We start from the raw sequence: 22014 nt of genomic DNA, 5'->3' as shown, positions 1-22014 counted from the left end.
ACTTGCCCAAGGTCTTTCGGTCTTAGTAGGCGATAACAGACTGGGAAGATTGGACCCTCCGTGATTCAGATTCTGTTACAAGGAATTGGTATTATCCGAATAATGTGGTGTTGTTATGCACTTTCAAGTCCAAATTATGGTGACCCTAAGGTGGCAAACCTATCATGAGGTTTTCTTGGCAAATTTCTTCAGAAGGTATTTGCCATAATAAATGTACACATGATTGGAAACCAAAGCCCTTTTGCTTCGCTTCCTGCGCAATCTTGATTGAGCATGCAGGCATCTGACTAACATCTCCAATTGTTGTTGTTTTTCTCCTGTTTGGCTTGTAATATCTTGCCTGATGAAGAAGCCCATGGAGCTTCGAAAGCTTGCAACAAGTATATTGTGCATTTCGGTTGGCCAAGAAAGGCATCACTGATGGATTTTTGTTTGTATTTGTTACCCAGCAAGCAAATGTTCAGTGCAAGTACTGAGCCATGCCCTTGGCTGCATGGGCTAGGCATTGGCCTTTTTTATTTTTTCTTTCCTTCTCCTGCTTACTCAGTATATATTTCTTTTAGGTGGGTGGAAGGCAGGAAGAGGCACCTTGAGATGAAGAGGAGGTAGGAAACATGAGCAACCGCCACCTCAGTTGGTAACCTACAATGCTTAAATCTGACGTAAGCAAGGCTTTGTTCTAGCAGCGTTTGCAGAAAGCCTTGGGCTTCTTCCCAAGCAAAGTCCCAGAAGATGGCTGCTTTCATCAAAGGGAGCCCAGCAGCACTGCATGGTAAGCAAAGGCATCCATAGCACATGGTACTAGTAAGATTAGACAAAGAAACCCTTTGGGTCACCTCCGTTCTGGATATCATTTTTGACAACAGGATGCTTCTGTAGAAACCTTCCCACCGTTTCCTCAATGCTTCTGCATTTTTGCAGATATAGGATCCTGGTACGGTTTGAGGAATTCTCTCTCACCCCCCAAATTTTAAGACTTTACCCGTGATGACGGGGGAGAAATAAGACCCATCTAGCTGAGTCACTTGAGACTGATTTTCAATTAGCAGTGACTTTGACTTCAGTTGTATAACAGAAATGGTTATCAACTCCTTCTCTAGAAACAAGGGATGAAACAACTCTGTTCTTGAAAAAATAGGGATTCGCTGGGCTAAATCCAAACATTAGATCTATTGAGATGAATGGGATTTGTTAGTCGCAAATCTAACTGCAGGGATCTCAATGGGTCTACGTGAGGTAGGTTTAAAGTTGGATTTAGCCCACAAATTGCATAGACCTCCATCTTGTAGACAGTAATACAGTATTTCCACCTCTTTCTAGCAGCTTCCATATGTAGGCATTCAAATGGGCAAAGTACAAAAGACCGGGGACAGACAGCAGCTCCAAAAGCTATCTTGAAATCCCAGATCAATCACATCTGAACAGAAAATGGTGTATGTCAATATAATAAGTAGCAGCTGACAAACGCCAAGAAGCACGGGAGTTTAATAAGTATGGTTTCCTTTGACCCGCAGTGGTTAGGATTTCCTTTAAATTTAACATTCAAACCATCAAACAAAACTAGCTACATTGAGCAAGAGAATATATTTTCCAGCAAATTATATATATATTATTATGGAGCACATCACTGATGGTGATAATAAAGGAATTGTAACTGAAAGAATCGCTAGATCAATCTGCAGGTAGCAGTCTTACTTCTTCAGTCACCTTTCCTGTTACTTGCACAAACAAAAGGTGAAACTCGACACTCAAAAAGAAGAGATTTTATTGCAGATATAATTATTACATTGGATCTGTGAGCCATATGAGATGTGATGTTACATGACTTCACATTTAATGTGCAGTTTTTAAAATTTTAAATAGCGACAGCTTGTGGAGAGATGGATAATCATTAGGATAGAAACAGATGTAGAGGGGAAATATAATACTATCTTCCCTCGCCATGATACAAATAGAATTTGCATTAGATGTAACTGATGAAAGTGTTTCCATCTCATACAACAAATGTCTCCGTAAACAGTTTTTGTGTATAGTGAAACACTAAGTATGCCAACTGGCCTCCTGAAGCCAAGAATTCCACAATCTTTTAATTTCAGTTGGGAAAAAATGCAGCAAACATCACCTTGGTGCCATTTTCTACTTTCATGCCTACTGCGAAGCCAACCATTCATAGTAAGCCCAAGAGAATGTTATTTACATTCCCTAAAAATGTGTAAATGACATAAAGATGTACTTAACATAACGCTACTTTGATTTTGTAAAGGGTTTATTTCTTGCTGGAAAGTTACCTTTGTTGAAGACAGTTTTAGCCAGTTCCCAATGCCCCTGGTCTCTACCCCTCCCACCCTTCCTCTTTCACAACAGATGTTTTCCTTTCTCTATGAGTAAAGGTTCTGGATGCTCAAGTCCCGTTATATACAATGGCATAGCAAAATGGTGTTCCTTATATAAAATGGCACAAGCGATGTATGCTTTTTGGAATTTATATATTTTCAAACTGGATGGTTGAATCCATGGCTAAAGAATCAATGGACTGTAAGACTGCTTAATTTTATTCAAGCACACAATTTGTAAATCTCCTAATCTGGTGGAATAGACAGATTTCAGTAAAGATGAGACATGGTTATTTTGCTTATCATGGTCCTGTAGATGGCTGCAAAGACCGTCTTCCCTCTGAAGGGGCTATTGGAAATGAATGGCTGGGGCCAGTCAATATCCACTCAGTCAATCCACTTATTCTATGCTGTCACTTTTTTCAGAAACCATCCGTGATTTCCTGGACCTAGGGACTCAGGAATGTGATTTACTGGATGCTCAACTCCACGTCAGATCTAAAGTTGAAGACATTGTCTTGGTATGTATCAGTGGCTCATTCCCACCACTTTGATGATTTTGCACATCATGATCATGATGTTTCCCAGATCCCTTGCACACCAGATAACACCATGGTGCTTAAGATCTCCTAGGCCGCAAGTACATAAACATGTTGCAGTGCTTGCATGGTTTTTTCTTGCTTTATAGTAACTACGTACACCCATATTTTTATATCACATGCTTTGAGACCAATCTAGTACTGTTGCGTGCTTGTTTCTGCACCCATGTAATAAGCTGTACATCTGCAACTAAACATATTATTACATAAATATTCAGTGCTCTTTCATCTATGAGGAAAGTGGTCCTGAAAAGCATATCCTGGAGGTAAGGAAGTACAAAGCAATAGCTACCTTTACACACTTAATCTAAATATAGGAAGATAACACACATAGTGTGCTCTTTGTTTTCTTCAATCTGACAGTCCCGGCAGGCTGACTTGTTATTTCCCCCTTATTGCGCTGTGGAGCATGCTCAGAACATTCCCTGAAGTTAGATAGTAACCTGGCATCATGATGCAGGACTTCCTCGGAGACAGTTCTGCTTTTCTCGCTGGCCCACAAAGCTCTGAGCATCTTTCCACCATTACAATGGTTTATCATGTGAGATGGGCACCCTTTATTTGACAATGGCGGAAACCCAGGCTTAGCTTATCTTGCATGAACTGTACAGTGGTACAAACAACAGAAGTAATTAAGGCCGCTAACCCATATACACTCACCCATGTTGACTTTTTGTGATTATGGCATTCCTTTCTAAATGTTCACAGATTCTCTGTTTAATGATCTGCTCTAGAATCTTTCCTGGTATTGATGTCAGACTAACTGGGTGATAATTATTGGGGTCCCTCTCCCCTCTCCCCCTTTTTTTGAAGATGGGGATGTTTGCCCTTCTCTAGTCTGCTGAGACTTCTCCTGTTCTCCAGTAAAGTAAAGCTATTATTTTGGGGGGTTGCACCATTCTTTTTGAATCACACGATATCTGTCTGTCTGCCTGCCTGCCTGGTAGTATCTGCAGGAATAAGAATAATTTATTAATTTATATTTCACCCTTTCCCCAATATTGGGACTCAAGGCAACGAAACACAACTAGGCCTTAGCTTCCTCATGACTGCTGCTTCTTCTGTTTGTCTTTCTCTGCAGGTTTTGATGCCTTGGCGAGCGCTTGTGATATTGGCAAAGCTCCCAGTCAAGGTAAGTCCGGTTCTATCCATGGATCTTGTAAGCTCTTCAAACAGACCTGGAAATCCCAGCTAGCTATGGAAGTGCTGAAACACTGGCTGGGTTTAGGAATGGGTTGAATGAAGGCCAACCAAGTGGCAGGGCCATCGGGAACAGAGCTGTGAAACCTACCAAGAAATCCATGGGCAATAGTTTTTCCCTTATCTGAAGGGGCTGCATCCTCACAATGTTGGATGGCCTTCCTTCAATTAAATTTTGGGGTGCTGAGGAAGAATATGCTGCTCTTGAAATTTACTGAGATATTTATGTTTATGCCTGTGATGCAGTGTTGCTTTTGAAAGTGATGAATGAAAAAAGAGATGCAAAGAAAAGAACATTTCCAAGTAATTTTCTTTTTAAAAAGGTTAAACATTTTGCAGCTCTGTTTCTAACATTTTTGCAAGCATCCATTTTAAGAATGAATTGGAGTTGTAGTCCAATTTGGGGGGGGGGGGGACTTTCCCAAACTATCCTTTCAGTGGGCTGCTCCCTTTAACTAAATGTCCTTCACTGGCCACATTTATTTCCATAGTTGGGCTACCTCTCATCCCTAAATCATTATGGTGCTACTAATAACCAGGTATTTTGGTGAGAAAAGTCTTCCACAAGACAATAGAATTCAAAGGGAAGTTCAGACTAAAGGCTGGAGTGTTCTATGAGAAGAAGGGGAACATATTATAAAACCAAGAAGAAATAATGAGATATTGGATACAATACACAGAAGAGCTATATAAAAGAGATGGGGGGATGAATGACACATAGAATGAAGAATCATACGAAGATGTACACAACATTCTACAAAATTAGAAGCTCCAATAAGAGAAATTGGGAAGAATAAATCACCAGGAACAGGTGATACCAAGGGCCCACTGTACCTAAATGCCCGATCTCTCCATCTAAAGAAGGAATTTATCATGCTTGCTTCTATCTTCAGGTACAAGTGAGCTTCAGCTTCCTGGCAATAAAGACTATCAGAATGGCAGAAGCAAACCAGGTGAGCACAAGACAGGTTGGGATCAGGACAGATTATGTCCTTCTTGCTCCACATAGGCATCACACTCTCCTTTCATCCCCTCCATACAATTCTAGGGTCTGGCAACATCCTGGGACAGATCAACTTATCTCAAAGTTAATGCTGCAAAGATGTCACATGTAGACAAGGACCAAAAGGTCATATATCCCTGGTCCCAAATACTCATTTGTAATGAAATCCTTAAAACTAGAAAGGGGAATGTATATCCCTCCAATTGATGTTGCATTTCCTCCGCCATCATTTCTCACCATTGTCTATGCTGGATAGGGCTGATAGTGGTCAAAGTGCAACAATATCTATTGGAGGGTCACCCATTCTTCATTCCTATCTTAAAACTAATAAACAGTATTACGTGGTTCTCTTTTTGTTTGTGGGTTTTTATTAGTTCTGCTCCTGTGCATTTTACAACAACAACAAGAAATGGCCTGCAGAAACCAAGGAGGGGAAGTTGTTGGCAATAAATGTTGAAAATAAACTAATAGGAAATCTTTCATCTGCCTAATTTACGTGCATCAGACCATTGTAAAATGCATAGGAGTGGGACCAGTACACCTGTTAATGGCCCTGACATTAAACAGTTAGTTGAATGTCATTAAATTATTTCTGTCCAGCAGTCAAAGGACAATAGACAATCTCTCTTTGAATAAAATCCTGTTTCTGGTCACTGAGGGAGTAAGGGAATTGAAAAACAGAAATAGCACCACCTTCTGTTTATAATTTGGTTCATTAATATATGGACAATAGTCCCCATCTCCCAACCAACCCATAATTAAAATATGAAAGGAGCAACCTGAAATAAATTGGTTTTTAAAAGGATTTATCAACAATTAAAATGTTATCAACAAATAGAATGAAATATCTGTTCTCACATACTTTTCCATCTACTCCAATCTTTCCAGTTTGTTATAGAAACAGATACATCTTGTTTTGAATTCAAGTTCTTCTCCCCGGATGATTTGGAGCATGTAGTCATCCACGTGGTTGCATCCCTTAAGAAGGTCTTTCCAGATTCTTCACCTGGGTAAGGAGATTATACAGTTCATAATACACTGAAGTTAGAATAGGGATGGGATTAATAAAGTCTTCCCGATCTTCAACTACAACTTCCAGCATTCCTCACCATTGGCTGTGCTGACTAGGGATGCTGGGATGTGCCATCTAACATTTGGAGGATGCCATAATTCCCACCCCTATCCTAAATGCCTTGTCCAGTAAAAAAATCAAAAACTACTCAATAATTTCTCCTTACAACAAATAATTTAGACTGCTGCTTGTTGTTCCTGATATAGAAGACAGTTATTCAAGCAGGTATAACCTTAATATCAGTCTTGTGATGTAATTCCCAAAGAGAAGATTGTACTACAGGTGGATTAATTCAGTTAAGCAAGCTGCAAGCCTAGATTTGAAATACTTGAACTGAGTTGATGACTGGGGCTTTGTCCAACTGCAAGTCCCAGCAACTCTAGCAATGATAGCCAATGGTGAAGAATTCTACTACTTGCAGTCCAACAAGAACTAGAAGACTGCAGGATTCCTGCCTTGCCATAAAACAGTGCTGCTCAAAATGGAGATCTCTGGGCCAGTGCCATGAACCATCAGCTGCTGGACATTATGGAGTTTTCAGAAAAGAAAGAAGAATTGTAGCCAAAGGACACAAATATGGTACCAATCCCTGGCAGCCTGTTGGGGGAAAACTGCTGGTCTCCCACATCAGAGAGTTTAAAAATCACTGCCATAATGGGCATCTGGCACCACCAGGAATTCGCCCTGCAGGGCATTAGCCAGCCGGGTCTAACTTTGCAAATACTCACAAAATTCTTCCATCAGAATTCTTCTCCCAGACAGTCTCTCCTTTAAGGAAGAAGTTCAAGTGTGAAAGATCTCTATAGTGTTTTAAAAATAAATCTGTCTTCATCATGTTGTGTTTTTTATTAAATGCAGCAGTAGTTTAGCTGCTGTTGTTTTCTTTGTGTTGAAGAATTATACTCCAGAATGCATCGCCCAGCTTGCTTGAGGAAATTCAAGGGACAACCGAGTCTTTGGAAGCGCTGCTAAGGGAAAACCAAGGCCCGTGTGGTAATCTCTCTCTCTCTTTCTCTGTATCAATCCAGGGGTTGGCAATGGAAACATGTTGTATTTATTGAGGCAAATTCCACTGGTGAAAGGCAAGAGTGTCATCTGTCTTGGAAGCACTGACCCCACTCCACTCTCTCATCCATCCAGCCTTTAGTATGAGCACAAACAGTTATGTCTGTTGCAGTTTTGTTCTTTGTTTTCGTTTGCTTTGTCCTTTACACCCTTTGTTACATGCCCCTACGTTTTACCCTTGACCTATGCATGGGTCATATCAAAATCCATCATTTTTGGCCCCAAAATCTGCCCTCGACTTATCCATGAGGTCGACTTATAGTCGAGTATATACGGCAATTGTCAGTAAACTTGGCCTGTAAAAGATACGTATCATGCCTTAGAGTTCTTGAGATTTTCACAGCTGTTCACAAAATGGTGATAATGAAATCAATTTTTAAGCATGTCGAAATACAACATAAAATTAAAAACAACAACACTAAAAGCCTCGCTCAAGCAGTAAAACAGGCGATAAAACTGCAGATAAAGCTAAGCAGCAGCATCCAATTAAAGCATGGGAAAAACACATTAGAAGCTTAAGCAAAGAGGCTGCTGTGGGCATGAGTTGCATATTTGATTATACTGGTTGTGCATCTTTTAAGAGTGGTCCGATGCCAAGGAGGGTCGCTGTGTGCTGGTCTTTCTTAACTAGCTCCACAGAAGATAACATTTTAGGAGCTATATTGTTTCTCCTGTTCTCATGATGAGAAGAACCATTATGGCACAATGAGTGAGAGTATTGAGTTAGATGTGGTGAGATTCTGGTTCACATGAATCTATACTTAGCTATCAAATTAACTGGATAACATTTGCCCACTCATATTAGTCAAATCAAATTAAATCAGTCTTTATTTACAGTCAGTAGACCCAGCGAGAGGCATGTCTGATGGTTCCCTTTTTTAAAAAGGAGATTAAACTGTAATAACTAAGCTGCTCCTTCACAAATTCACCCTTGTGTGTACATATATATTAAGTTGCAGCCCTGCTTTCGATATGCTCATATGAGAAGATGGCCAAAGGCACACATGTTCAATAAGGGGTCATAACAACGACTTTAGTTCAAATATTTTCAAATGTTTCAGTAAATTCATTTGCAATGAATTCTGCTCAGTATGCTACTTTTTACGTAGGTGGTGTGTGGGTGTGTGCAGCAAGTACTATTGATTATCTTTATATATATATCTTAATAAAATATATCATCTCGGCAAGTGATCCTCTATCTTGTAATTTTCCTGCCCTATATAAACTTCAGTGAATAATTGTTTCTATATGGTGCTTTCCTATCATGTTTTGGAGCTCAAAGAGCATCATATCTTCAAGGGTTGCCTTCATCTTGCCACTGAGCCTTGAATTCCTGCACATTTTTCATCTCCTCAGTTTTATCTTCACAACAGGCCTGTAGTGTATGTTAGTCTACGAAATTTTGATCTCTGATCACCCAATAAGCTTCATGGCTGGGAAGGGTGGCTTGAACACTGATCTTCCTAATCCTAGCGACTCACCTGAATGGTTTTATCCATGATGCTTTTTAATGAACAAAATATCTTCTTTTTCCTCAGGCTAGCTTTGTGAGGTAGGTTTCTATGATCCCCATTTTCCAAATAAAAAGGAGAGCTGGAGCTCTTAGAGTAAAATGTTTGCTATGCAATAACTCACAAGGGTGATGCTAGGATTTGAATCTTTATTTTCCTGGTTTGTTGGCCACTGGCTAAAACGGAACATCAGTCTTAACTACTTCTTTTTTTTTAAGATTCATGTTCATGTTAGCAAATGCTATTTTTAAAAGACTTTACCCATCCCCTCCTATAATTTATCCACTAATACCCACTTGTGTTTATAGGTGGGTTTTCAGAGACATACGCTGCCCTCTGTGACTACAGTGGCCTCCCGTTCCAAGAGGAGATCCAGTGGGTAAGGCAGAACAGAAGGTAGAGATTAGTCATTCACAGCAAAGCAAGAAGCAGAAAAATAACCTGTGAGTCTGTGGAGCAGTCACTGTACTCCCTCTAGCTGGTCTGTATGTCAGCATGCAATTCAAAGAAGGGCTGTTTTTGTTGAGAGATGAGAGTTTTGCTTTGGAAACCTTATTGCTAGTTTACTGATATATGCAATCCCTTGTTTTGGTTGGAAAAGCCTTTGACTGAGAATGAGTGTCTGCTTCACTGGATGAGTCCTTTGGGAAAGTTTAGGAATGTAAGTGTGAAAGAAACTGAAGACAACAGGATGGTGAACAAAGATAGCCCAATTACAGCCAGCAGTGCGTACTGTTGCATGCTCCCAATTTTACTGTCACAAGATGTTCCAGGGACAGTAACACTGTTTGGTTTCCTTTCAAATGACAAGATATTCAACACATGAAGTGTCATTGTAATACTTGATTAGTTGACAGATAGTCCAACCAATCACAAGTGGAGGCAAACAGCAAATTCCAGTGGAGATTAGTGACAACCCATGTCAAAGGGGTACTGGATCTGCTCCAGTGTTTATAGTCTACATTTTTAAAAAAGTTATACAGGGTACTGAACCTAAATAAGTTCAGTGACTTGGACAGTTCGATTAAAGCTACCAAACTCCAGAGGGAAGTCTCTGCCTCACTATGTCCGGCTGCCACTGGCAAAACTACCATTCCACATCTGGTCCTCAGAGGCAGACCTGGGCTACTTTCATATCCAGTTCCAAATTGCAAAAATGACCTTCCATTGTGATTTGGAAACTCAGCCTTCCACATTTGTGGCTTTGACTTTTGTGGATTTGATTATTCATGGATTTGAATAATAAGTTCTCTTGAGGAATCTTTAGATCCTCCAGCATGACTCTGCCAAATGTTGACCATAAAGTCATGATGGAGGTCCTAGAGATTCCTAGATTACTTCTCTGGGCATGTGTAGGTCCTCTAGCATGGTTCAATGGTTAACTGTGAGTAGATGTTGACCACAAAGTTGTCGTGGGCCAAGGGCTGCAGGACTGGGACCTGGAGGAAGAGTCTGATGAGGAGGCAGAGGAAGGGACCCAGGCAAGTCTTCCAGGCAGGAAACATCCTGCAGCTCTCCTTGTTGCAGAGCAGCCAGCCCTCCCTGCTGAAGATCTTCAGCCAGCTCCTCCTGTGGAACTGCAGCTTCAACCAGCAGGACAAGGGCAAGACTCACCTGCTGATGAGGCAGAAGACACAACTGGGGTCTTAAGTCCTCAATCAAGGAGGGACAGAAGGATCCAACAAAAGATAGAGCTAAGATGCTCAGCCAGGCTGCAGGCTAAACAGCAAGCAAGCAAGCTCTGATTAGAACCAGCTGGTGTCAGGCTATTGAAGAGCTGAATTTGCTTAAGGAGTTACTGGGAGGAAGTCATCTGTTTCCTGGCCAGCATTCTTGTTTCCTAATTCCTGCATTTCCTATTTTGGATGTCTTGACCCTCGGACTGTGTTGATCTTGATTCCTGTTGCCTCCCTTGACTCGGACTGCTTGACCAACGCCTTTCTCTTAACGGACTCTCGCAGGCAAGGACGCTTTTCTATCTGCTGGTGTTTGGCTGCCTCAACCTGCATTACCAGTCAGACTCGGTTCCCTCTCAGCCAGACTATGTGGGTGTTTAGTGAACCAGGACAAGAGTTGAATTGGAGGCCCTACAGATTCCTAGAGAGGTGTTCACTCAGTTTAAAAAACAGTTTTTTAAAAAAATTGTGGTTTTTCCACTTTCATGAGGTTTCTGCACCCCTAACCCCAGTGAATGTGGAGGGCCTACTGTAGTTGTCAGACACAGGTATTCCAAGAATCTGGGTCAGCATACTGATTTGCAGCCCCTTATAAGAGAGGCTTGCATTGTTAAGTAAATGCATTTCTCTGTCAGGATCCTTTTGCTCTGAGTTGCTGTTAACAATAAAAACATGAGACATGAGAAAATCAGGATGACTGAGCTTCTCTGTAAACAGTGTGTTTTCCCTAGGGGAACACAAAGCAGACCTTGGAAAGGCCAGAGAGTGCTACCGTCTGACTGGCCTCTGTATAGTTTTGTGAACCAACCAAATGATATCTCTCCTGCCCACAATGTGGCAATCTGTTTCTTTTGCAGGATGTGGACAATATTTATCACACTCAAGGATGCAGAGAGTTCAACTTACTGGATTTCACCCACCTGCCCAGCCAGTGAGTCTACAGAGAGGGATATAGTCTGTTTAGGGAGAATGGGGGGTGAGCATACAGAAATCTGCACAATAGAGAAATAACAAATGGAGATTTAGAGCTTCTGGGAAGGAGAGAACAACTGTAGATCCAGTAGTGATATGTCCTCTGGGAGCAATTCCAAACAACTTGACAAATAATGTATTGTATATGCTCATGTATAAGTCTAGAAATTTAGGTCAAAAATTGACCCAAAAAACTGAGTCGACTTATCCATGGGTCAATGTAAGTACTGTATCTTAACTCTTATTTAAAAGAAGGATTCATCCCCTGGTGAAAAGCAAGAGCATGATCTGTGCTGGAAGCACTGACCCCCTCTACTCTCTCATCCATCCAGCCTTAAGAGTGAGCACAAAGAGTTATGTCTGCTGGAATTTTTCAAGTTCTTTGACATTGTTTTGCTTTGCTTCATCCTTTAGGTTTTTTGCTATCTGCCCCTAAATTTTACCCTTGACCTATCCACGGGTCATAGCAAAAACCAAAATTTGCCCTCGACTTATACATGAGCTGCTGTTAACTTTGTCTGTTGTAGACAAAGATATAGAGCTCCTGTAGGATCAGCTATGGTACAATCCCATTCTTCTCCAGCTCAAGTTTATTATATTGTTGACTGCAGATATACTGGTAGTGTTTTTTTCACACTGACTGTGACCGCAGTGCTCCTTTGTTCTGTTGCAGGGATGTGGCTCTTAGTGTGGCTGTCTTGTCTTCTAATCGGTGGTTCACAGCCCTGTATTGTAAGGACTGCAAACTGGTGAGTGCAGCAGAGTGAGGGAAGGAGACAAACAAGAATGCCCCAGTTGTGCTGGTTGCAGGTTTTGTTGTAATGTGTAAATGGTAAAAAGGAGCTGGTGTGAAGGGTAGGACTACTGGTGAGGGGGCAGAGTATATGCTTTTCATGAAGAATAGTTCATATTAACCCCTGCTACCATTAATTGAAAAGTTCTATGATTCCAACTCTATGATTCTATGATTCTAAGTGGAATGGCCCAATCACTGTGTATTAATGGAAACTCCCTTTAATACAAAGTGATGGGGCCATTCCACTTCACTGAAGGGAGAAGGACGGGATAAGTGCGACGTCATCTGATCATCTTTGTGCGATTGCGCAATAAGGACAGCATAAAGATGGAATAATGACACAGTAAGTGTGATGTTGTATGATAATGTTTGTGTGGTTGCGCGATAAGGACAGGAGCGATCTGCTTCAGTCCCCTCCTTTTCACCGTGTGATAATCTCCCAAGAAAGAAAAGGAGAATAAAGAGGCAGAGATAGTATATCATGCTGAGATTTACTGCAGGTTATTAACATTTTATAGGGATTATTGCTTAATAAGAGGTCTATGGTTTATTATATTTTCAATAGCTATTTATCAGTAATTTGAGAAATGCCCATGTCTCTTTCCGTTATCTGAAGTAATGTTTCTACTTGAACCTATTCTTTCAAGGCTTGACAGTATCTTTTTCTCCTGTTACAGAATCTGGATGTTCAGGAGCAGATCCTTCATGTGCTCAGTCACTCAGTGACTTTGGAAGAGTTGGTGCTGGAAAACTGCAACTTGAAGTTGTAAGCAAAGGGCCCTGGTGTTTGATCTGTTTCTAAGGCACATTTATATCCTATACCTTTCTGCCATGAGCTTTAGGTGGTCTTCATGGATCTCTTTCTTCAGAATGAGATGAGATATCTGACAGACAGAGGAGCGTCTTTTATGCTGATTAGCCCAGAGGTCCATAACGTATTAATACAGATCATGGTAGTAGGGTTCTGCTTTTATCCAGTGTAATTTGAAGGGATTCCAGCTGTAAAACTCAGAAGAGAACAGAGGTATCTCCTTGACAGCGGACTGTGCTTTAGAAATAAAGTGCAAGTAAGGGATTGATCCCTAGTAATCACAGAGTTGTGTTTAACCACAATATCTGGACCCTTTGTCTTGCACTTCCAGAGGGTGGTGGGGCTTATTCTATGACAACTTTTTCCCTTGCAGTGAGTTTGCTGAAGAGATGGCCCAGGCACTCCATGATCATCCAGACTCTGCCTTAAACACCATTAATCTCTCCAGAAATCTGCTGGAAGACCGAGGTAGTGCATTCTTGATCTGTCAGCCAATACTTCATGCAAATGGGTTCTCTATAATCATGAACTTGTTCCATTAGCCCTGTTAAAGCATTCAACCCACTCTTGACTAGAACCACGTGAAGGATGAAACAAGACCTATTCACACTTCTTCTCCTGTGTTCACATTGGTTCTCCACATGTTGGAAGGCAAAGGTCTGCAGGAGAGAAGCTACTTATTTCTACTCAACTACTTGTGAAATATACCCAGCACCTACTCATATACAACCTAGTATCCTGTGCAAGCAGGGTTCAAATAAGTTGCAACAAGCATAGCAATTCCAAGTAGACCAGACTCCCTGCTGCAGATTCTACCTCTCCAATGTGTGGGTGATAATGGAAGAAAGCAGAAGGAATACGATGGAAGGAGGAAGGGTTATCAAGCACAGTCCATATCTTTACATCATGTAATTCTGTTTCCATGGAGTTGGGTAGAAAATGCCCAAACAGGACTGTTTTTGTTCTAGGTTGATTCATTTCATTTCTATACCCTCTCGGTGTGGTTACCTAGGTGTGAACATCTTGCTTCTCTCTTTAGAACCTGCAGTTGCTAAAGCTGTTAAGTTCTGCCTTCAGAGATCTTTGCTCAATTGTTATATGATTGGTGGGAGGATAGGGAAATGGAATTTTTTAATCTTGATTGCGATTTTAACTGTCTTGTGTTTTAAATATCTGCTGTAATCCACCTTGATTTCCATTGGGGAAAGGTGGAATAGAAATCAATTATTATTGTTATTATTGTTGTTGTTGTTGTATCACAGTTTCTGTTTTGTTTCTATTAGTATATATATCTGTTTCTATTTGTTAATAATTTATTTTTGAATTACCATTCACTTCCCCCCCCCAAAATATATCTGTAAAAAAATATTTTCCCAGTGGCACTTAATTAGAGAATGCGTTATCGAGTTTCTTTTAATTTTTTAAGTACCCATGGCCTTTTCAGTCACTGCCATTTTGAAAACATGTTATTCCCCCATCCCAATCACTCCTAATTAAAGTGTTCTTACTTTTTTTTAAAAAAATGGAAATATTTATTTTAAACATTTAAAAAAAATGAAACCATCAGGCAATCACTTCTAAATAAATCAGCACTGTAGTGCAAATCAAATTATTGGGATGGAGAAAATGATGGCTCACATTTCCCCAACCACATCCACTGGTGTGAATGATACATGAAGGATGTAGAAACAGGGAATTGCAATTTCACCATTAGTTTTCAAGGGAAGCATAATGTTAGGTAGCACTGGGAGCTGCCTAGCTGGGAAAATGTCAACAGTGTTGGTGTATTTGTGATTTGGTTGCATCCCACAACTACTCAGGTTTGATTACTTTGGTTGCTTTATTTTCTCCTTAGGCATAATTGCTTTGAGCCAAAAGTTTGAGCAACAGATCAAGAGCCTCCAAAGCTTGAACCTTGCCAAGACCTCCTTGACTCAGAAAGGTACAGAAGAAATGACTGCTTGCATTCTGTAGAAGATTTGGGATGATAACACTGAACAAAAGTGACATGAAGTTGCAAAGAGGGCTGTCAGTTGGTGCAAAGCTGACATTTCAGATAACGGCTCCTTCACAGGGCTACCCAGCAATTGCTGGTAGCTCCTATGGCTGCATCCACACTGCAGAAATAATCCTGACTGACCCCACTTTAATTGCCATGGTTCACCCAGACCAGATGTCTAAGGTAGTATCCTCACTTTGGCTAATGGTGGAGTGGCTGGGGAAAGTTCTTGCTGGCCCAGTTAGCCTCTGACACCCATTGCTCATATATTTTGCCTGTGCCCATCTGTTTTCTTGCAATAGATGAAATGTTAGTTCTCTGCTACATACTGGATTTTATGAGCCAGAATACAAGCTAAGCAGGACCAATTCTGAAATGAAGGAGAGTGGCACTGCTCTGTATCTGTATGTCTCTCTCTCTTGGACCTCCACATAACTTGGCATTTGCATCCCCTTCAATTCCATCTTCATTTCTCTTTCCCAGGAATGAATGCCCTTGGCCTTTCTTTAGCTTCCAATGGGTTATTCAGAACCACTCTGTGCCACCTGAACCTCTCTGGGAACCCAGGTAGCTTGACCACCGAAGGCACAAGTGTGAGTATAAATAACATTGAGGGGCCATCTAGTATGTATGTATGGCTTCTGTGAGAGTCAGACACAGTCAGGGAGTCAAGGGCATACTCCTCAGTCTCAATACTGCTTGTCTTCCTAAAATGACTTTGTTTCAAGATGAGGCCTCCAGTTCGTCTTAATCTTTCCAACCATACGCTGCTCCAAAGTGCCATTCTTTACTTTGCAGAGAGAGTTTTTAAATATTTTGTCTACTTCTTGTCCCAGAACTGACCTTATTTTGCTGCCTCCAAAACCCTGTCATGGTGGCCTGGTTTACCCATCAGTTGGTGGGGGTTGCAAAGTTATTAACAGGTCAAAGTGTAAAGATTTAGTACCATTGTGAGCTTGTGAGGCTGCTTTAGTTGGTGGTGGTTCATGAGGCTAACCAAGAGCCACTTGGGATACTGAGGATGCCCAGTTAAATTCCATTCAGTTATTTAGAGCTAGTAAGACAGATCTGGTCTACTTAATCAGAGCTGGATGTTCTCTAGATATTATATGTATATATTTAGAATGGCACTACATCTACCATCTGAAAAATGTACAGAGAAGGGCAACAAAGGTCTGGAAACCAACCTTATGAGGAACAACATATGGAGCTGAATATGCTTAGCTTTGAGAAGTTACATGATAGGCATCTTTAAATATCTGAAGGAAAGTCATGTAGAAGATGGAGTAAGCTTGTTTTCTGGGGATGAGAACATGAACCAATGGATTCAGATTATAAGAAAGAAGATTCCACTAAGACATACTCTGGTTTGCCTTCAGATTGTATAACATTAGGGAGAACTTCTTCACTGTAAAAGCTGTTTGACAATAGAATGGATTGCCTCAAAGGGTGCTGCACTCTCCATCTTTGGAATCTTTTAGCCGAGGTTGGATGGGCATCTTTTAGGCGTAATAGTTTCTTTATGGTTGAGAGATTGCTTTGGCTGTATCCATAAAAACGGCAATCCCTTCCGTTCTTAAAGTACCCCCACCATAAACCATTTACAGCTTTAAAGATAAGACAGAGCCTTGGATTGAGGTTAGAAGAGGAAAGATAACCAGTAAAGATCTAATAGGTGTGGTATCACATACAACAATCTAGCAGTGATATTTTAGACCTGTAGAAGCTTCCATGTGCTTTTCAAAGTCAATTATAGGCTAGGGTGCATTATAGTAATCCTCACCATCTATGAGCCACACTAAATTTCCTCTCAACAAGCTGAAGGTCTGTTGTCTCTTTTCCAGGGCTTGTTTTCTTTCCTGACTCAGTCAAATACTTTAGGTCACCTTGATCTTTCTGGGACAGACTGTGCTTTGGATGTGGTGAGCATCTGGCAGAGGTTGCTTTCTTACACTTCTCAAACATTTGGGGGGGGGGGGTAACTGATAAACACCTGGGTTTTAAATGTGGTAAGACTGTAACATTAAATCTATTAGACACCTGTATTTATCACCTATACATACCTGAAGGAGGCACTAGATCCAGTTTGATTTTGGACACTAAGCACATCAGACCTGGTTAGTACTTGGATGGGAGACCATCAAGGAATACTGATAAATCACACACAGGGAATATCGATATATTACACGCTATATTCAACGACTGACAATAGTATACTACTTTTGAACAACAATAATAATGTCAGTAACAACAACACAACGATATCCTGGCTTTCCCCCCAAAAGTCAAGGACTCAAGGAGGTTTACCTTTAAAAAAAAAAGCTAAAACCATACCAAAAAGTGAACATTAAAATGGAATTAAACTATTGACAGTATTAAAGTGATTTAAAACAAATCTTAACAGGAAACCCTTATGATAGAGCTGAAATAAGGTGATGTTGATTTTAAAACACATAACAAAAACAACAAATTTATCACCTGGCTGTTCTATGGAGAGTTTTTTTGCCCCTCACTACAATATTTCTGGCTCCAAAGCTTGGACAGTTAAGAAAGTAGGGGAGGAGTAAGTATGTCTCTAGCACAGATAACATAATATTCATAGGCCTGTTACAGACTGCCAAAATAAAGCTGCTTTGGGTCTCTTTGGAGGTATGCTATTTAAATGATGCATGCATCCTAAGAATCCGGAAGCTGCACCAAAGCTGCACTCCAGTGCTTAGGAATGGAGTGTGGCTTTGGCGTGACCTCCGGACTCTTAGGACCCATGCATCATTTAAATAGCATAACTCCAAAGAGACCCGAAGCAGTTTTATTTTGGCAGTCTGTAACAGGCCATAGTTTTTTGTGGGTTTTTCAGGTTATGTGTCCATGTTCTAGAAGAGTTTATTCCTGACGTTTTGCCAGCATCTGTGGCTGGCAAAACAACAGGAGTAAACTCTTCTAGAACATGGACACATAGCCCAAAAAAACCCACAAAAAACTATGGATGCCGCCCATGAGAGCCTTTGATTTCACAACATAATATTCCTTTGGAACTGCAAGAGAAGAGAGGTCCCAGGCAAACATCTCTTTCCCAAAGACATACTAGCTTAGAGCTTCTGGGAGTTGCAATATGCCAAAGTAACTTTTCCAAGCACATGATATGATGAAACAAGGCTAATCTATTGGGTAGGTTTCTTATTTGAGCTGCTGCTTCGTTTACAGACTCAAGTTTGCTTGTTTCCTTCACCAACTTTACTTATGGCTGTTTCATCTTCTGTTCCCAGATCTTTGGTGCCTTGGCTAGTGGATGCTGCGAGAAACTTGTCCATCTCAACCTTTCCAAGAATGTTTACTCTCACAAGTAAGAGCTTGGAATCTTGAAACGTACTTCTTGGAGAGTGGTGGAGTCTCCTTCCTTGGAGGTCTTTAAACAGAGGCTGGATGGCCATCTGTTGGGGATGCTTTGATTGTGAGTTCCTGCATGGCAGAATGGAGTTGGACCGGATGGCCCTTATGGTCTTCCAGCTCTATGATTCTATGATTCTATTAGCTTGCAGGCAGAAATTATAAGTTCACTTACCTAGCCTAGCTACCTCCACCTCTTCTGCTTGTACTAGTGGGATCTGATCTTCGTTGTACTTACTATGGTTCCCAAATAGGCACTGTAAAGTGAGTGAGTGGTTCAAGCCAAACATCATTTTGGATTCATTGTCTTCATCCACTTTGAGGACCAGTTTGCAATTGTGGAGAGTCCAAGATTGGAGGGATAAGTCCAATGTAAGCGCGGGGGGTGGGGGGGAGGCCTTCCAATTTTTCTGGTACTTTGAGTAGGAAATTGTCCTTGGTGTGATTTGGGTGTTTCCTCTGTATGGCTTGTCTCTCCTTGGTCCTGATTCATTCTGAGAGCTTGGGTGGAGTTATCTTTTAATAAACAGGCCCATTTCCAGAAGTTATGTATCATAATACCTCCCTGCAATATTTAATAGCCTATCTCTCTTTTCAGGAAGAACAAAGTGGTTCCTCTTGCAATTAGCAAATTCTTCAGCAAGGTATCTGCCCTCCAATATGTTTCACTGGCTGGAACCAAACTACCACCTGAAGCTTTGAGGTAAGAATTGGAACAGACTTCCATGGGACATAAAGGGAGAGAGAGAGAAGAATAGGGATCTGGATGCAAGTCCCATCTTTGCCATGGTCTGATGGGGATATTTGTGAAAATAATTGTCTTCTCAGCCTTTATTCCTTCTTCACGAATGATCAGTCTCAAAGGGTTTCTTTGAGATTGATTAATGAACAGAGAATTCATAAATGAAAATTAAGATACTGTATCAGATTATTTTTTTAAAAAAAATTAAAATGCCAGAATAGAAGTTTGCTTGCTAGACAACCAAGAAGGGTATCCATGGTGGGATACAGACCACCCAAAAAGGGCGGTCTCCTGCTGCCCTGGTTTGCTCTGTGGGTAAGCCGCAGCCTCCAGACCGCAGGGCTTCCCTGCGGAGCAAAAAACCCCCACAAAAAGCAGGTTCTTAATGCGGTGCGTTTGTGACGCCTCAATGCACCAATAGTGCACTTGCGGCATCAGACGCATCAAAATGGTGCCACCCATGTGTACAGGGCGTGGCCATTTTGACTCCCCCATCACATGCTAGGGGTGAGGCCAATATGGGCCGTGCGCCCTCAGCCAACCCCTAGCAAGTGACAGGGGCGCCACAAAGGCCCATCTAGATCGAGCCCTTGACCGTCTCAAAATTGGGATGCACACAGGGAAGAAACTTTGTCAGGATGAGTTCCACAACCTGCGGCCCTAGGCTACATATAGCCCTTGTTTTGGCTATTTAACAAATATTTATTACATTTCATAATGTCACATGTCAACTTGGGTTTCTTAGAAACAAAGAGCTGGCATTATCTATCATTATCAATGTTGGCTTTGGCTTTATTTATGACAAGATATCCATGTGGTGCAGTGGTTCTCAACCTTTGGTCCTCCTAATGGTTTGCACTACTTCTCCCAGAAGTCCCAAACAGTATGGCAGATACTCAGGAATGGTGGAAGCCTCAGTGAATGCAGATCTTGGCAGAAAAAGCTGGCTCACTTCAACTTTAGTTTGAGAAGAGACTGTTTGTCACTGAGCACTATTTACTGAAAGGCAACAATGAGGTGAGGGCCTTCATGCCTCATCTGCAGCCTTCCAAAGAGGCTCCTGGCTGGCTGGTGTTAGACGTTGATGCTTTACTAAATGATTGTTCACTCCAATCTAAAGAATATTGTGAATGTTTTAAGCATCCAAGGAGGCAGGATGATAAACTTCAAGGGTTGGTAGAAAGCATGTGAAAGAGATCTGAATTTTTCAGAGGGCTGCAGAGCCATTCTCCATCACTGGACTAAGGCTGACCCTGCACTCGCTATCTTTCTGGTTTATTACAGAGCCTTGCTTCAGGGTTTGGCATATAATGTCCAGTTGAGTGGCTTGAAGTTGGATCTCAGTAGCTGTGAGGTAAGAAGTGATTTTCCGGAAAGAGCGTCTAGTGTGTGTTGTCAGAGAACATGAAGGGAAAGGCACAGATATTGTGTCTGACATGACAGAAGTGTCCAGGCATTTTTGGCAAGGTTTAGCTACTTCAAGTTGAGAACAGGTGGAACTGTCCAAAGGGAAATACAGTATCTGATAACGTTGGTGTGAACATCAGAGACGTGAGATTTCTGTTTGCAGGCAGCGTTTTTCAGAACATAACACAAGAATGTTAAGCACCATATTTACGGTAGATAAATGGAAAAAGAAAATGAATTAAATGATGTTCATCTAAGTTGCTTAAAAGTGCAAAAACATCATTAAACCTTGTATGTTTTTTAAACAAAGTTTGGACTTTATCACACAATCCTCATTCTCATCACATTTGCATCAATAAAGGCATACATACTGGACTGGGTGCACTTCATAGCATAAATGCCTTCATTAGTCCAATAGGACTGTGGCACACTCTTCCACCCGCGTCCTTAGACCCACCTTTGTTCACTATGCCCTATTCAGCGTGTCTTGTGTGTATGTGCATTTGGTTTTTTAAGTTGTATTAATGCAGTTTAACCAAAAAAAAGGAAAAGAAAGTAAAACAAAAGAAAAACCTAGCTGTTCTGGAATAGCAGAGAGAGGAGGAGACATTGACGCCACATGTCTCAAGATCCTAAAGGAATCTAATTGTCCGTTGTGGGAAACAGGACTGTTGATATGATCTGACAGGGATCTTCCTGTGGTCTTACAGTTTAAAATGTCTCTTGTCTTCTCTGCAAAGTTGCGATCGGCAGGTGCTCAGGTGATCCAGGATCTTGTGTCAGATGCCAGTTCAATCAGTGACTTGAATTTATGTGACAATGGTAAGTCTTTGCAGTTCCTTGTCATGACAGTTCAGCTTGATTTGGGAATAAGAGAGTCCATGAGCTGTCTAGCAGTTTCCAATCTGCTGAGCCATATCTGAATTTTTGGGACTAATATATACCTTGATTGGCCTGAGGATGGGATATTTACTTATTTAATTACTTGGTGAACTCATGAAGTGGGTGTAGTAAACATTTAAAAGGCTTGCCAAATGTGGGTCTAGGATTTCCAAAATCTGGCAGTTGTTGTCCCAAATGTAACCTACCTCTGGAGAGCGGGATATAAATACCACAATAAAATAAATAAATAAATAAAATGTAAGCTCTACTAAACTTCTGCTATTCAAAGTGTCAGTTTGTGAGTCATTGGCCTCTAGTACTCAGCAACTGTTCAGGAAAGAATCAGTTCTAGCCAATGGGAACACATACAGTACAATCCTAGACCCACGTTTAGCATGCCTTTTAAACATTTCTCTACCTTGTTGGAGGAGGGAGAATTGCCACTCTCCCACACCAAGTAGATTGAGAAACACTCAGTGGTACCCCGGGATACGAAAGCACCGCCTTACGAAATTTCCGGGATACGAAAAAATCCCATAGGAAAAAACTGTTCCGGGTT

The 22014-nt window shown here is 41.1% G+C and overlaps 1 protein-coding gene across 1 annotated transcript in view; it reads left to right on the top strand.

Annotated features, from left to right (window-relative positions):
• The first annotated feature begins 732 nt into the window (after positions 1-732).
• The window catches only part of CARMIL2 (capping protein regulator and myosin 1 linker 2), a 52971-nt gene continuing 31689 nt past the window's right edge, over positions 733-22014 (top strand). The window contains exons 1-18 of the mRNA XM_042437771.1: positions 733-772; positions 2760-2854; positions 4014-4064; positions 5026-5085; positions 6024-6145; positions 7103-7200; positions 9092-9162; positions 11317-11390; positions 12105-12180; positions 12905-12993; positions 13412-13506; positions 14894-14980; positions 15521-15630; positions 16882-16959; positions 18304-18380; positions 19023-19127; positions 20451-20520; positions 21314-21395. Coding sequence (XP_042293705.1) covers positions 733-772; positions 2760-2854; positions 4014-4064; positions 5026-5085; positions 6024-6145; positions 7103-7200; positions 9092-9162; positions 11317-11390; positions 12105-12180; positions 12905-12993; positions 13412-13506; positions 14894-14980; positions 15521-15630; positions 16882-16959; positions 18304-18380; positions 19023-19127; positions 20451-20520; positions 21314-21395 — 1480 coding nt within the window. The remainder of the gene's footprint in view (positions 773-2759; positions 2855-4013; positions 4065-5025; positions 5086-6023; positions 6146-7102; positions 7201-9091; positions 9163-11316; positions 11391-12104; positions 12181-12904; positions 12994-13411; positions 13507-14893; positions 14981-15520; positions 15631-16881; positions 16960-18303; positions 18381-19022; positions 19128-20450; positions 20521-21313; positions 21396-22014) is intronic.

Source organism: Sceloporus undulatus, chromosome 8 (assembly GCF_019175285.1).
Source record: "Sceloporus undulatus isolate JIND9_A2432 ecotype Alabama chromosome 8, SceUnd_v1.1, whole genome shotgun sequence".
Classification (NCBI taxonomy): domain Eukaryota; kingdom Metazoa; phylum Chordata; class Lepidosauria; order Squamata; family Phrynosomatidae; genus Sceloporus; species Sceloporus undulatus.
The sequence above is the reverse complement of the archived record's forward strand: the minus strand, read 5'-3'. Positions and strand labels throughout refer to the sequence as shown.